The sequence below is a fragment of the Schistocerca piceifrons genome, chromosome 1, assembly GCF_021461385.2.
Source record: "Schistocerca piceifrons isolate TAMUIC-IGC-003096 chromosome 1, iqSchPice1.1, whole genome shotgun sequence".
Classification (NCBI taxonomy): Eukaryota; Metazoa; Arthropoda; class Insecta; order Orthoptera; family Acrididae; genus Schistocerca; species Schistocerca piceifrons.
The window spans coordinates 652,953,759-652,970,568 of record NC_060138.1 but is presented as its reverse complement, the minus strand read 5'-3'; the positions used below and the strand labels follow the sequence as shown (position 1 = coordinate 652,970,568).

General features: G+C 41.9%; 1 protein-coding gene across 1 annotated transcript in view; it reads left to right on the top strand.

Moving 5' to 3' along the window:
* LOC124805296 (leucine-rich repeat-containing protein 15-like) overlaps positions 1-9,237 on the top strand; it is a 62,849-nt gene extending 53,612 nt beyond the window's left edge. The window contains exon 6 of the mRNA XM_047265811.1: positions 7,509-9,237. Coding sequence (XP_047121767.1) covers positions 7,509-8,644 — 1,136 coding nt within the window. The 3' untranslated portion in view covers positions 8,645-9,237. The remainder of the gene's footprint in view (positions 1-7,508) is intronic.
* The last annotated feature ends 7,573 nt before the right edge of the window (positions 9,238-16,810 follow it).

Sequence of the window (16,810 nt, the reverse complement as noted above, 5' to 3'; positions counted from 1 at the left end):
AATTGGTTATGCATAGCAAGTGCTATCGACAAATCCTTCTCAGATAAGAAAGCTAACCATCCGCAAGGAGGGTAGACACTTGTTACAAAACATACTTCCCCTGCATCACATCTCTCCTTTGCCGCACTTGCTTTGACCTGCACCTACAAACCCATTTAAAATCAACCAAGTTAAAAGGTGTCCACTATATTTACTGTTCGTAAATCTCTTGACTGCTATACTCCTTACTTGTGAACTGGCAGAAATTGGAAGTCTTCAGGCTGTTGAAGCTTTGTGTCTGACCACAGTCACTAATAGTAATAATAATAAACCTGTGTATAGCGCCGTAATAGCCCTTATCTAGTTACTGCCGTGTCGTGCTGTTAATTAATTCATTTATCTGTTTTGAAGCGATTAATGAAACAATTTATAGACTACTGCAGGTACTATCTACAGCTAGAAGACATTTTCTTGAAATATTTATCATTTGTTACGTATGTGTCTCACTTTTATTGTCAGCATTGTACGAGACAAATCACAGCATACTCGTATGTGTGTAGACGACGGATTACGTGAGGAACCCGTAACCTCCATCGCATTAATGACGCTAATTGAGAAAAAGTAGTTATTGATGACGTAGTAGTCAGTATTAGAGTCTTGCAAAATTGTGATAATAGTAACAAGTTTTTGAAAATAATTTAGTTTCGTGACTGAAACAGAATCGAATCGTTTAGTTTTTACTCCTCAGAAAATTTCATTTTACCCCTCAGGTTGTGAACCACTGGGCCAGAGTGTAGTACCGTGCGGTAGTTCGTTTTGAAGGGGATCAACGTTGCAACAATAGATGCTAAGTTGGTGTAAGTGTGCGACCACAATGCGCTATCATATGTCACAGTGGTCAGGTGACGCATACACTTCCACTGTGGGCAAACATTCTGAATAGCGCAGAACGTTGTGACAGACCATCTCTCCGTGGAGAACCGAGAACCACAAGAGAAGTGCAGGCCCTGATGCTGAAATAGTGGTGTAATCAGAATACCGACAACGAGTCTTGGATCAATTTTAAGCATGTTAGATGAAATTATGAATATCACAAAAGCAGCCTTCCGCTAGGTCTACGATTGCACACACCCACTGAAAAAGACGTCCGAAGCTTGGCAGCTTGGCCGGTTGCAGCTGGGGCAGGCCTACACAGCCGATATTTTTGCCATCTAGGCAACACGACTGAGTGCGGCGTGTATCGCTGTAATCCAGGAACAAAGTAGCAAACAGGGGAATCTTTGGAATCACCAACTCCGATGAAAGCGCAGATCGTCGTCGGATATGATGATGCTTAGTGGTTTTTGGACTAATAGATTGTGCTCGTAAGGGGCAAACTGTCACAGGGGCATACAACCAAAACTTTCTGTCGAAGTTACGGAAGGCTGTGAAGAGAAAGCATCGGAGAAGGAGTTTAAGGCGTTGTTTTCTCCACGAGAGCTCTCTATAGGACGCAGCACACATTCTACTTGTTTTGGCTATCAGAATCCCTGTACTGCCCTAGCATGTGACATGGTACATAGTGACCTCTATCTCTGTCCTCGGATAAAGACAACATTGCGTGGCAGGCACGTCTACAATGAGGAAAAGGTGTTTTCGCGATGAGAAGTTTCCTGAGCAGCCAAAATGCGAACATCTACCAGAAAGATCTCAAGCAAGTCATCCGCCGTATGGAAAATTTGTCACTTTGAAGGGTAAAGATGTAGAGAAGCACCATCTCCATTATCAAATTTCATGGTCGCTGCTGGATTCCTACGATGCGATGATTAAAATTTTGTTACTGGCCCTCATATGCGACAGTTAGCAGTTGCTAACCTCTTTCTTATCTAGACGGTACCTCAATGACTCCAACCCCTAGGACTACAACACTGAGATCTTCTAGTTCGATCAATGGCTGCTGAAAACTAGTGGTGCCGACCCATTGTTTACGTATAAATTTCATTTACTGATGAGGCGGAGTCAAAAGCGATAGCGTTGATTTTGATAATCAGCGTTTCTGGCCTGAGGAAAGTCCCCACGCAATTGATGAGAAGTGCAAAATGATTTAGATAAGATATCTGTATGGTGCAAAAAGTGGCAATTGACATTGAATAAAGAAAAGTGTGAAGTTATTCACATGAGTACTAAAAAAAAATCAGCTACATTTCGATTACGCGATAAGTCACACAAATCTGAAGGCTGTCAATTCAACTCAATACAAAAAACAAATACAGTTACAAATAACCTAAATTGAAACTATCACATAGATAATGTTGTGGGTAGAGCAAATCAAAGACTGCGATTCATTGGTAGAACATAAGGTGTAACAGGTCTACTAAAGAGACTGCTTACACCACGCTCGTTCGCCCTGTTCTGGAGTTAAGCTCTGCGGCGTGGAATCCGCATCAGGTGGGACTGAAGGACGACATCGAAAAGTTCAATGAAGGGCAGTACGTTTTGTGTTATGGCGAAATACGGGAGAGAGTCTCACTGAAATGGTACAGGATTTGGGTTGGACATCATTAAAAGAAAGTCGTTTTCGTTGCGACGGAATCTTGTCACGAAATTCCAATCATCAACTTTCTCCTCCAAATGCGAAAGTATTTTGCTGATACCGACCTACATACGGGGAACCGATCACCACGATAAAATAAGGGAAATCAGAGCTCGTACGGAAAGATATAGGTATTCGTTCTTTCCGCCCACTATGCGAGATTGGAATAATAGAGACTTGTGAAGGTAGTTCACTGAACCCTCTTACAGCCACTTAAATGTATTTTGCATAGTATTGATGTAGATTTAGAAGTCCCATAATCCGATTTTTCAGAAACTTTGCTCAGGGGAAGAACGATTAAAATAAGCGAAAACGTGTTTTGACTTGTCTGTAAATATTCGTCCGTCTCTGAGAAAAACGACGGTCAAAATTTTCGAGGTATGTTCCAGACACTGTATCTGTCTTTTACCATGTGATATCCTCAGACGAAATGGTGGGGCAGTGGTTAACGTCGCGGGTAACTAATTTTGTGCCCCGTGTTCGAAACCCAATTATTACATTTATTTAGTTTTTCATACCCATGTCTGTAGAAGTTTACTGAACTAACGTTTTCCAATGTATGTTGATACAAAGCTGTCCTTGTTCGTTTACTAATTGCATGTCAGATGACTGACTGAAAAAAAGAGAAAAAATTCGAAATTGTTTCCGGTGAAATTCCTATACTGTATTTTCATTCATAATCTATTGCAAGAACTCGTATTCGGAAAAATGATCCGGTATGCATGACTTGCCAAGAAATTATTGCTAATGCGCGAAATCTTCGCCAATGTTAACGACGTTTCTGTTCCGAGTGAGATTAATAAGAGGAAGTGACACCGTGGCTTTTCCGCCTTCGCGCGTTGCTCGTGGTGTTCAGAATACGTGTGTCTGGAATGTATCTACGATCGGTACCATCCAAGGGAATGCGCCAAAACTTTCTGAAGAATTGTTGTTGTTGTGGTCTTCAGTCCTGTGACTGGTTTGATGCAGCTCTTCATGCTACTCTATCCTGTGCAAGCTTCTTCTGAAGAATAAACACGTAAATAAAATTCACTCATGTTAAGAAAAAGACAGAACACCTTGAACAACAAGAGACAGGATGTTTACATTGACAGAACAAGTACACCAGTATGATCTGCAGAAATGATTAGTATTTCAACCTCGGTTCACCATGTGTCCAGTTGCCTAGTAGCCACAAGGTCTGCCATGGGCCCTGATAACTTGTTCCATGCGTGATGGCATCGAAGCATATAATTCGCGAATGGCGTTTCGTGGTATAGCAGCATTCACCTGGTTCCAAACTTCATCTGTGGTGTTTGGCATTGGGTCACAGCACTGCACCCCTCGTTTCACCATATCCCACATATTTTCGATTGGCGACAATTCTGGTGATCTGGCATGCCATGCCAAAGAGCTGAAATCCTATGACACCAGGAAGGCACGTGTTCATGCAGCAACAAGTGGTCATACGTTGTATTACTGAAAAATGGCGTCTGGAGTGTTGTGTAGAAAGAATATGGCTACCGGTCGCAGATGTCATTCGCGTAGGTCACACTGGTCGCACTGCCCTGGACACGCACCAACTGTCAGTTGTGGTTGTATCCAATAGCTCCCCTCTCCATAAAGCCTAGAGTTGGTGCTGAAAGTCTTGTGCGAAAGCAGTGACTATGAGTCCGCTTGCCCTGTCTGCGGCGATTCAATAAGCGGCCATCATTTCCAAACAAACAGAAGCTGGAATCGTTCGAAAACACTACTGGATGCCATTCCTGCCCACACCATCGTCGTTCCATACACCACTGTCGTCTAGCATGTTTCTGCACACTCGTCATAGGTAGGAGGAGCAGTGGACGACGCATTAATCCATGCGTAATAAACGGCGTCGGACTCTCACCCCTGATAGATGTACGATGTGTCAGACGGTTCCACTGTTGCGCCAGAGTCGAAGACGACGCAGATCTCCCCTGAAATGTCGTTCGGGAGAGGTGTCGATCTTTTCAGAGGGTGGTCTGGGTGGTGCGACCTGATCGTCTCGTCGTGTTCTACAGCCTTCCGTGAAGTATTCTGCTCATACTCGCTGCACTGCCGAAAAACTCCCACACGAGCAGCAAATTCCAGAATGGATGCATCACAGTCTCTCACGCCAATAATGCGCGTGCTTTTAAACTCTCTTATTCGACGGTAGGGTTCCTGCATACATTTGCGAGGCATCCTGCACGCATCACACTGATCCATTACCTTCGGTTTATAGAGACAACGAGAGCCTCAGGCACATTTTACCTGTAGGTGGTGTGGTGTCGCAATATCGATGTTCACTTTGAACCCACGGGACGAATGATTCAAATACGAATCATTTCTGCAGAATATACTTAAGTGTATGTCCTATAAGTATGAATGTTCTGTCTCTAGTTGTTCAAGATGTTCCGTTTATTTTTCTGAACTTGAGTGTATAAGAATTGATATGAGGCTTAATATCAGAATATGAAAATTTGAAAAAATTGCAACCCCACAATATACCATACACACTTGTATAATAAATGTGTTACAGTTACTCTGAAATCCAGTTGCAACTTTACAATTAGTATAACGCCCTTATGTTCCCTACTTTAATAAGAAACATTTGTGTAGTAATCATGAGTAGGTATATGAAAACAATCCAAATAAAATAAAATACATTAAAACAGTAATTTGATATCGAACACGGCACTCCGTCTTCAGGCCACAAGTGGCCCATCGGGACATCCGACCGCCGTGTCATCCTCAGCTGAGGATGCTGACAGGAGGGGCGTGTGGTCAGCACACCACTCTCCCGGTCGTTATGATGGTTTTCTTTGACCGGAGCCGCTACTATTCAGTCGAGTAGCTCCTCAACTGGCATCACGAGGCTGAGTGCACCCCGAAAAATGGCAACAGCACATGGCGGCTGGATGGATGGTCACCCATCCAAGTGCCGGCCATGCCCGACAGCGCTTAACTTCGGTGATCTCATGGGAACCGGTGTATCCACTGCGGCAAGGCAATATCGAACACGGGGTGCAAAGTTAAGAAGCCGCGACCTTCAACACTGTGCCACCCTTTCGTCTGAGGATATCGCAGGACAAAGGACACATAAAGTATCTCCAAACTACGTGGAGAACTTTGACCTTTGTTTCTCCATAAACGGTTTAGTATCTACGGATAAGCCGAGACACGTGTTCGCTTATTTTGTCCTCTCTTCCACTGAGCGAAGTTCCTGGGTAATCGGGTGATGGCACTTGACGTGTTCTCTTCGTAAGTGTCGGCACTGCTGAGAGTGCCAGAGAAGGAAGGCGGCTGTTCAGAAACCACCTGGTAGGGTCTTAATTCCATCAGCTGCAATGTCTTTCCAGCTAATTGGACTGATCTGCTCCGACAATTTCTGACTTTTACTAGCAGCAATAAGTGAATTATTGTTTACGCTACAAAAGTTTCGAAAATAGCCGAAGTAGCCGAGATAGACAAATTCATTGTGGAAGACACTGTACTGAAACACGAAGCCCCATGATCAACAATTGCTGATGGAGTGAAAGTTTTTCAGCCGAGACTGTTGGCGGAGACAAAGTGTTGCTGCAACATCACACATCACTTGAAGTCTGCCTACCAACTCTTTGTTACTCATTTCGATTCGTTCAATATTGTTCATTCTTTGCTATTCGTACATGTAGCCGATATTTAGCACTCAAGAAACTCTCTAATCGATTGAAACAATTTGACGTTTCCACATGTAAATTAAGAAATCCGCTGCCCACAAAGAAGCTCAAATAATCGTGTGTGTCCGCGGGGCTGGGTTTATAGAAAACGAGGTCTGGTCTGCAGAATACACACACAGCACACAGATGCAGTTGGTGACCGGAACAGTTTCAGTCACTAATAGGTGTGTCAGAAGTTGAGTCTCAGAAGTTGAGTAGTCGACAAAATGGAGCAAAAATGGACATCTTTTCTTTAACAGTAAGTAGTACAATGATCGCACTTTTCAATAACTTCATTCAGAAAAGTGAACACGCAAAGGAAGTGTTTATAAACAAAGTTTGTACTACGAAATTCCTCTAAAAATCCTACTTACACGCAGATTATCAGACTATATAGTGGTATGAGTGTTTGAATGTTTGAAGGTGTATTTTTTTATTTTTCGCACAGCGTGTGTGTGTGTGTGTGTGTGTGTGTGTGTGTGTGTGTGTGTGTGGCCATCCCATTCTCGTAAAGGATGTCTGACACCACTAGAATGAAGATATCGTCTTATTTATGCCCAAGAGTGCACTACGGGCTCTCTGGATTCCTATATGCAATTTTTTTTTGGTAAATCTAATGTAATATTCTCTAATAGCTAATTTATGTCGTGTTACACCTAACCATTAATTTGATGTTGTGTTTTTTAAAAGAAAATCCATCAGACGATGTTTTTTTTCGATCTTTGCTAACCATGAAGTACAACTAAAACTGTTAAGCTTCCATAACCTTAGTATTTCCTTAGATTCTTCGTAATGTTATATAAACTCCTAACATCACATTTATGCTTAGTGTCAGTGGTATACTTATGCTGAACACATTTCTTCTTCGTGTTTGAGGGTGATAGTCGCTTTTTACTATCCTTCCAGTTCGCGCCTCGTCTTCTGTTACGATAACACTAGGGACATTCCATCGGATGGGCTGTCGGTGCTGATGCTCTTTCGTTCTTCAAAACGTCAATAAATTTAAGGGCATGCCGTAATATTTCAGCACGAAGACATTTTAAACGATTTATTTCAATGAAACAAAGCATAGTAATTTGAAATGCAATATGACCTAGTTAGTTTTTGCTACACTTAAGAACACAGTTTCTTATCGAGTTGTTCTTATCTAGAGGAACGAACACATCTGATACCACCCGACCCAGCGGCTTGAAGCGTTATTATATCGTGCTCCTCTAATTTTCGTTATTCCTCGTTTTCTGCACTTACATACAACGATCGCCTTGTATTTCCAGGACTGTTCACCAATGTGACGTCTCTGCGCTACTTGCTGCTCAGAGACAACCGACTGCGCGTGGTTCCACCTTCCGGCACTCTGCCGGAGCGGCCAATATCGCTCGATCTGAGGGAGAACCACCTGCACACCGTCGAGGACTTTGGAGTGTTCGGCTCGTCGCGAGTCTGGCTGGACGGCAACAGGTGGCGCTGCGGCTGCTCGCTGGAGCCAGTGCTCAGGGAGGCCGCCTCTGTGCGCCAGTTGCGCTGGTTCCAGCAGCGACCGCTCTGTTACCAGGACCATGACGACCGTCGGCTCCCCATCGAAGAAGGCGTCTCCCAGTGTCACATCTCCATCACGTCCAGTGCCGGCAGCGCTACGACCTCCAGTGCTGTTCATAGCCCTTCTTCAACAACTTTCCATAAAATTTCTAGTGACGCACTGCCTAAGAGCGCAACATCTAGTTCTGTAGGTTGGAGATCTGGTAATAACATCTCTCAAACGGCTACTTCATTGACCGACGTATCTGTGAGTGACGCCCCATATGTTTCCAGTCCTGAAACTCCTACCCCAGAGACTGGAAGCGGTGAAACTAGTGCCTCTGACTCCTCTGATGTTGATACCACTACCTCCGAAGTTAGTAGCTCTGAAACTGGTACGCCTGTGACCTACAGTTCTGAAACAGCTACCTCAACAATTGGCAGTACTGAAAATGAAAGCCTTAGTACTTCTTATAGTGAAACTACAACCCCAGGTATCAGTAACTCCCAATTTGACCCTCTTGAGACTTCCGAAACTGATACGTCAGGGACCAGAAGCGGTGACGCAGACACGAGTCCAGCAATTGGAGGTTCTGGGAGTCTCAGTCCTTTAGAATCTAGCACTAAACCGGACACACTTCTACACCCAGACTACGAAGTTAATCTTCGTGAACAAGGCTCTGGGTGGATTACTTACAGCACAACAAATGATACTAACAACAGTGCAGCTGCAGACATAACCGTTTCCAGTCCTGTAGATACTACCTCTGATATTAATACCTCTCAAACTGGCAGCACAGAAAAAGACGTGACTGAAACTGCTAGCCTCAAAACAACCAGCACCACAGATTCCGACTATGATAGTGTTATAGATTATAACGTCATGACATATTAGCGAAATATTAGAAATGGATCACTTATGTTACTACTGCGAGATAATGTTCTTGTCTTCATTTTCCTTATTGAAGGACGCAACGTTTTCTTTTTGTTGCTGGCATTTTGTTTATTCAAAGACATTCATGCAACACTCCAATCGTCCACTGGAATGACGGTTATCGGAGGTAAAGTTCACTTCCTCAAAATTTCTGTTTAGCACGGTCACTTGCGTTTTCTATGAGTCCACTCTGGAAATATAGCTTTTTATAAAGCTCTAATTTTTGATGTCCCTTTGTGAACCCAATTGCGGTGAGAAAGGCTTCGTTAAATGAAACGTGAATTTATTTGAAATCAGAAATAACTGTTAGAAGTGGTGTAGTAAATTGCAACGAAACTGTATCAGATCACTCGTAGCGGGGAAAATCACGAAAATGTTAGTGGCAAAATGAATAAGTAATTGAGGACAGTGAAAGGAGATAACAGAATTAAAGGCTGTGATAATATATGAACTGCTCTTTTAGGGTACTGCTGTGTACTACAGGACTGACTTATATTTTTAGAATGATTTACAATGTATAAATTATTTTGTCACTACAAATACAACATAAATTAAGCATCATGTGTGGTAACTATTTTACTGTAGCGGACAAATCAATATGCATCAAATAACGATAGTAATAAAACAGTTAGATACGGGCTTTGTAAATGAAAGGTGACCTTTGGGGTTGTGGGTTCTCTATCTCTCGTCTCTACTTTTCGCTTCTGAAGGACATCAATGTAAGTATGTGCATGGTCCCCTAGCCATACGATCAAGAATAACTATTAGACACAGACAGTTATCTACTCATATAATATTTTGGTAATTGACATAAATTCTGCCAATCAGAAGTCACACTTTCAGATTCTACCGAATGTACAAACGTGGAATGTCAAGCAACGCACTGAAGTTAACTAGCTATACACACAACAAAAGAAACGATTCTATACACATAACTTCTCAAATGAACAGAATAACAGTACTTTGATGTAGTCAAGAATTTAAAAGCCTACTTCACAGTATTACAGAAATTTTCCTGCTTCGAAGGTGGTAAGAAACGGTAATCGTCTTGCAATTGAATTTGACTGACATATTTCACCGAAATAAAATAAAATGTCTCTACCTAGGGTTGAGACTATTTTTACGATAGTGACACTACAGAAATTATTGTAAAGTCGTCTGTTTATGATCACCTTTTGATACCGTGACATTTTGAACTCATAACGTTTTCAAATTCTGGCAATCGTGGAACTGCCTGCACGACTATTAGCCAAATATACACGAGTTCTGGCTATACTGTCAACGGTCATTTTCCTGGTCGTGGACCACTCTGTTCGCCATAAGCCGCCTACAGGCACAAGTTTTCACTCTTTTACAGCTAGAGCCGTCACCCATTATAGCAATAGGCAGCGAAGGTCGAGTTCATGGACAACCCGCATGTATGTTCTGATCCGCACCAAGTGCACGATCCGCGTGCCATTGTCCATCTTTGCTCCATCATAGCCGCCATATTCTTAACAGCTGATGTATTTATTGTCTGCTACTTCCGACTGCTTAGGATTTCAGTGCGTTTCGACCTATAATATTTCGCAGAATTCCCTTGCAAGAGCCGTGAGTAAACCTTTCCATAACAATAAAAATTTAGCCAATTATAGGCACATTGCATATCGATAGATGTTAATACAGTATATTATACAGCGAAGCTCAATTGACAACTTGCTGTCCTCACAAGTAAACGTATTCATTCAAACAAAAAAGCTAGGAAAGAGATTAAACTTTAAAAAAAGAAGAAAAAGTAAGAGAGACAGTTATATTATCTTTCTACTGCATCGAACGCACGTGTCTCTGGCCGCAGTCATTCTATCAGGTATGCTTGACGTTGGTTACAGTTTGATGATTGATTTCTTTGTGTAAATTTTGGGCAATAACGCTGCGGATATGACGTTTGTGTATGTTTCATACGGTGCTTTATGTCTGTACGCTGATTTAGGTGTGATATTTGTGGATTTCATTGGCATTTTAAACTGTTCCCTGGCTTTTTATTTGAGGTTTCTTCTCAGTTGAAGCTGTCATGGAACTTTATCGCTTTTACGGTCAAGTTCCAAACGTATGCCAAAAATAGGGCTATCAGATGAGTCGGGAAGGTGTATAAGTAATAACTGTATAAACCTATAGTAAGTATAGGAACATACAGAAATACAGAGCGTATTTAGGATATTTCTTGGAAAACAATCTTGATTTGACATCGCTAAAACGTGAAATAACAACCTTATCTATCTTATGCCGTCAGAATCCTTATGAAATATCACTCTTATCTGCCTTGTACCCACGGCTGACTTATCTTTTTTTTTTTAACGGAGCCCAGACAACAATGGACGTGTGGCCATAGATGCTGATTCTACCCTCGCATCCACCTCGTCGTACATACATGCTTTTCTGTTCGTTAGGGTTTCTTTGTGGAGATCTGCGTGGAAACGCTGCTTAGTTTCGTAGCATGGAAATCTAGCTGCTGTAAGTTGAGATTAGAATCACACATTAAAAGGGATCTTCTGTTGTTCAAGTATACAATTGTAATTAACTACTCAGAAATCATAGAAATGCCAGTATGTCATCTCCGAAACAGAGCACATAACGAACAGGAAAAATCTCTATCTGTTCTATATCACATAAAAGAACATTGTTTGAAACAGTTTATTTTTCTAAATCCTTACTGGCTCTGGCAAAAAACTCTGCAATAGTTAGTTGAGTTTCCCTTATCCAAATGAAAATTTTGTAGTGCCGAACAATAAATTTCTAAAGATGTTCTAAGATTTCTACACCTCGAAAATGTTTTTCTTCTTTCAAAATGCAGGGTGTTTCAAAAATTCCTTTATAAACTCTGGGCAAAACAAGAAAAAAGTTCATATAAAGACATGTATGAAAACCTTTAGTTTTCCAGTTATTAATGGAAGGGGTAATGCTGCAGTAGGTTTAATAATGAATAAAAAAATAGGAGTACGGGTAAGCTACTACTAACGGCATAGTGAATGCATTGTTGTGGCCAAGATAGACACGAAGCCCGCGCCTACTACAGTAGTACAAGTTTATATGCCACTAGCTCTGCAGTTGACGAAGAAATTGTTGGAATGTATGATGAGATAAAAGAAATTATTCAGGTAGTGAAGGGAAAATTTAATAGTCATGGGTGACTGGAATTCGAGAGTAGGAAAAGGGAGAGAAGGAAATATAGTAGGTGAATATGGATTGGGGCTAAGAAACGAAAGAGGAAGCCGTCTGGTAGAATTTTGCACAGAACATAACTTAATCATAGCTAACTCTTGGTTCAAGAATCATGAAAGAAGGTTATATATATGGAAGAACCCTGGAGATACTAAAAAGTATCAGATAGATTATATAATTGTAAGACAGAGATTTAGGAACCAGGTTTTAAACTGCAAGACTTTTCCAGGGGCAGATGTGGACTCTGACCATAATCTATCGGTTATGAACTGTAGATGAAAACTGAAGAAACTGCAAAAAGGTGGTAATTTAAGGCGATGGAACCTGGATAAACTGAAAGAACCAGAGGTTGTACAGAGTTTCAGGGAGAGCATAAGGAACAATTGACAGTAATGGGGGAAAGAAATACAGTAGAAGAAGAATGGGTAGCTTTGAGAGATGAAATAGTGAAGGCAGCAGAGGATCAAATAGGTAAAAAGACGAGGGCTAGTAGAAACCCTTGGGTAACAGAAGAAATATTGAATTTAATTGAAGAAAGGAGAAAATATAAAAATACAGTAAATGAAGCAGGCAAAAAGGAATACAAACGTCTCAAAAATGATATCGACAGGAAGTGCAAAATGGCTAAGCAGGGATGGCTAGAGGACAAATGTAAGGATGTAGAGGCTTATCTCACTAGGGGTAAGATAGATACTGCCTACAGGAAAATTAAAGAGACCTTTGGAGAAAAGAGAACCACTTGCACGAATATCAAGAGCTTTGATGGAAACCCAGTTCTAAGCAAAGAACGGAAAGCAGAAAGGTGGAAGGAGTATATAGAGGGTCTGTACAAGGGCGATGTACTTGAGGACAATATTATGGAATTGGAAGATGATGTAGATGACGATGAAATGGGAGATATGATACTGTGTGAAGAGTTTGACAGAGCACTGAAAGGCCTGAGTCGAAACAAGGCCCCGGGAGTAGACAACATTCCATTAGAACTACTGACAGCCTTGGGAGAGCCAGTCCTGACAAAACTCTGCCATCTGGTGAGCATGATGTATGAGACAGGAGAAATACCCTCAGACTTCAAGAAGAATATAATAATTCCAATCCCAAAGAAAGCAGGTGTTGACAGATGTGAAAATTACGGAACTATCAGTTTAATAAGTCATAGCTGCAAAATAATAACACGAATTCTTCACAGACGAATGGAAAAACTGATAGAAGCCGACCTCGGGGAAGATCAGTTTGGATTCCGTAGAAATGTTGGAACACGTGAGTCAATACTGGCCCTACGACTCATCTTAGAAGAAAGATTAAGGAATGGCAAACCTACGTTTCTAGCATTTGTAGACTTAGAGAAAGTTTTTGACAATGTTGATTGGAATACTCGCTTTCAAATTCTGAAGGTGGCAGGGGTAAAATACAGGGAGCGAAAGGCTCTTTACAATTTGTACAGAAAGCAGATGGCAGTTATAAGAGTCGAGGGGTATGAAAGGGAAGCAGTGGTTGGGAAGGAAGTGAGACAGGGTTGTAGTCTATCCCCGATGTTATTCAATCTGTATATTGAGCAAGCAATAAAGGAAACAAAAGAAAATTTCGGAGTAGGTATTAAAATCCATGGAAGAGAAATAAAAACTTTGAGGTGCGCCGATGACATTGTAATTCTTTCAGAGACAGCAAAGGACTTGGAAGCCCAGTTGAACGGAATGGACAGTGTCTTGAAAGGAGGATATAAGGTGAACATCAACAAAAGCAAAACGAGGATAATGGAATGTAGTCGAATTAAGTCGGGTGATGCTGAGGGAATTACATTAGGAAATGAGACACTTAATGTAGTAAAGGAGTTTTGCTAGCAGCCCATCACTGAATTGCTTCTCTATATTCCTTCACACTGACCTGGTACGCATATCAAACACTCGATGAGTACTCAAGAATAGGCGGCACCAGCGTCCAATATGCGGTCTCCTTCATAGGTGAGCCACTGTTACGCCCAGACATTTGAACGACTTGACTGTCTGAAGGAGGACACTAGTAATACTGTACACGAACAAAACAGGTATGTTCTTTCTACTCATCCGCAGTCACTTCCATTTTTCCACATTTAGAGCTAGTTGCCATTAGTCACACCAACTAGAAATTTTGTCTAAGTCGTATCTTCCTACAGTCACTCAACTGCGACACTTTACCGTACACCACAACATCATCAGCAAACAAATGCACATTGCCGCCCACCCCGTCCGCCAAATCATTTTGTATACAGAGAACAACAGTGGTCCAATCAGGGGCAATCATAATGGATCCTTGCCTCTGATGAACACTCGCCGTCGAGGACAACATACTAGGTTCTATTACTTAAGAGGTCTTCGAGCCACTCACGTGTCTGTGAACTTATCCTATTAGATCGCACCTTCGTTAACAGCCTGCAATGGGGCACCGCGTCAAATACTTTCCAGAAACCTAGAAATAAGGAACCTGCCTGTTTCCCTTCATTCATAGTTCGCAGTATATCATGTGGGGAAAGGGAAGGTGAGTTACGCACGAGTGGTGCTTTCTAAACCACGCTGATTCGTGGACATAAGCTTCTCAGTTAAACTTGGCATAATTGTACGGAGTGCCATTGAGAATATGGAAATATCGTTATGGGAGTGTGGGAGGAGCACGAACGTTGCCACATTGCTTTCATCATTGTCATACGGACACAGGACTAGGCCCGAGCTTTTTCAGTTGCATTTGGCATACAGCACGAGCGATGGACGCAACAGTGTGTGAGTTTCTGAGGTGAACAAACTTTGCCAGACGGTATTTATCATTGTCATAGTAACAAGGCGCTAGGCGCAATTGTATGTAATGTCAGTCGAAATACAGAACGAGCAATGGACGTATCTGTGTGTGACCGTCCGAGGAGAACGAACGACCACTGACTGTATTCACCATTGCAATACAGACCTAGCATTAGACGTGATTGTCTGGAATGCCATTCGCAATACGGCACGAGCAATGTGTGAATGTCCGGGGAGAACGAACGGTGCTATTCTGTATTCCTCATTGCCGTAAGGACTCAGCAATAGGTATGATTGCAAAAAATGGCTCTCAGTACTATAGGACTTAACATCTGAGGTCATCAGTCCCCTAGAACTTAGAACTACTTAAACCTAACTAACCTAAGGACATCACACACATCCATGCCCGAGGCAGGATTCGAACCTGCGACCGTAGAGGTCGCGCGGTTCCAGACTGTAGCGCCTAGAAACGCTCGGCCACCAGCGGCCGGCGCATGACCGCAAGTGGTGCCACTCGGGATACAGCACGATCAGTGGACGTATTAGTTTGAGAATGTCCGAGGACAACAAACACGCTATTCATCGGTGTCACGTGGACCGAGCACTACGCGTGATTGTATGTAGTGCCATTTAGAATATACCACGAGTGAGGAACATATCTATACATAAGTTTCAGAGGAGAAAGAATGTTGCCGGAGTGTAGTAAACACTGTCATACGGATCCAGCAGTAGGCGTGGTTGGATACAATGCAATTAGGATTACAACATGAGCGAAGACGCGTCGATGACTTAGCTTCCTAGAAGAATGAAATTCATCAGACTGCACTCACCAAAGCCATAGTGTCTCAGCACTAGGCTTGATACTCTGCAGTGAAAATCAGAACACAGGTTGAGCATTTGACGCATCCATATGTGAACGTCCGAGGAGAACGAATGTTGCCCGACTGCATTCATCATCGGCATGTAGTACCCCCGTCACCAGGCCTGATTGCATTCGGAATTCGGAATGAGCGCTGGATGGTTCACTAAAGAAGTGTGTGAGGAGAGTGAACGTTACCAGACTGCATTTATTATTGTCATATGGACCTATTACTAGCTATGTTGTGTCATTCAGAATATAGTGTGATCATCTATGGTTTGCAAAAGGTGGTAATTTGGGCACCAGCCTTGTCTTGCAGGTCTCCCTGAGATTATCGTATAACAACGCAATACCGCATATTGTCCATGTTGTGCTACCTTACTTCTGTACAAAAGGCGTCCCGACTCTAGTCCTTGCCCTTTGATCGCTGACCTAAGCTTTGCGAAACTATAGTACAGGATTCACTATATCTTTCGTATTGACACACATTCGTTTTATATTACATCACCAGACACATCCTCTTCACAGAAGCTCTCAACGTACTTTAACTGGCAATCCGCTTTCTTCTCTTCTTTTAACACTGGACTTTCCTATGGACTCTCAATTTAGAGAGCCTTGCTTTTAATTTCTCAGGAAGTGGTTTTGGCGTTGTGGTACGTTGAGGCTTTCCTTCTGTAGACCATTTAACTTTTTTTTCACAGTAAGTTCTTAATTAGTAGTCCGGCATCACTACGATTGCAGACAGCTGCATATAAACGTGTTATTGACGCAATGTTCAGTGAATTTTGACAAAATATTGATGGGCCCTGTTATCTTACCGACTTAATTTACAGGGCCATGCATAGAGGCTTTTAGCAAAATAAGTTGGCACTGTGACTGGAAAATATCCATTCGGTTACGTTTTGTTTCAGTACAATGCGGGTACTAGAAACGCTACCAATTACGCAACACGGCTTTCAAATCAAACATTCAGTGAACAATAAATAGTCACACGAGCAACATGCATTATCCACTATGCTAATTCCATCCCATAACTGATTACTGTGTAAGTTAAAAGTAAAGTATGGAGAGAAAAAGTAACCAACGGAGAGGAATTAATCTCTTGCATTCTGAACAGATTCTTACAGATAAAAGTACATGGAAATGCCCACTGAATATTTATACTTAAGCTTACCAACACAACTAATAAATGTACTGAAGTCAATCATATAATGTTCGAAAACTGCATTCAAACTGTTGTCAATTACTATTATGTTTTTCATAAGCGAATTACTGAAGTAATTATGTGTATTATTGCCTGAC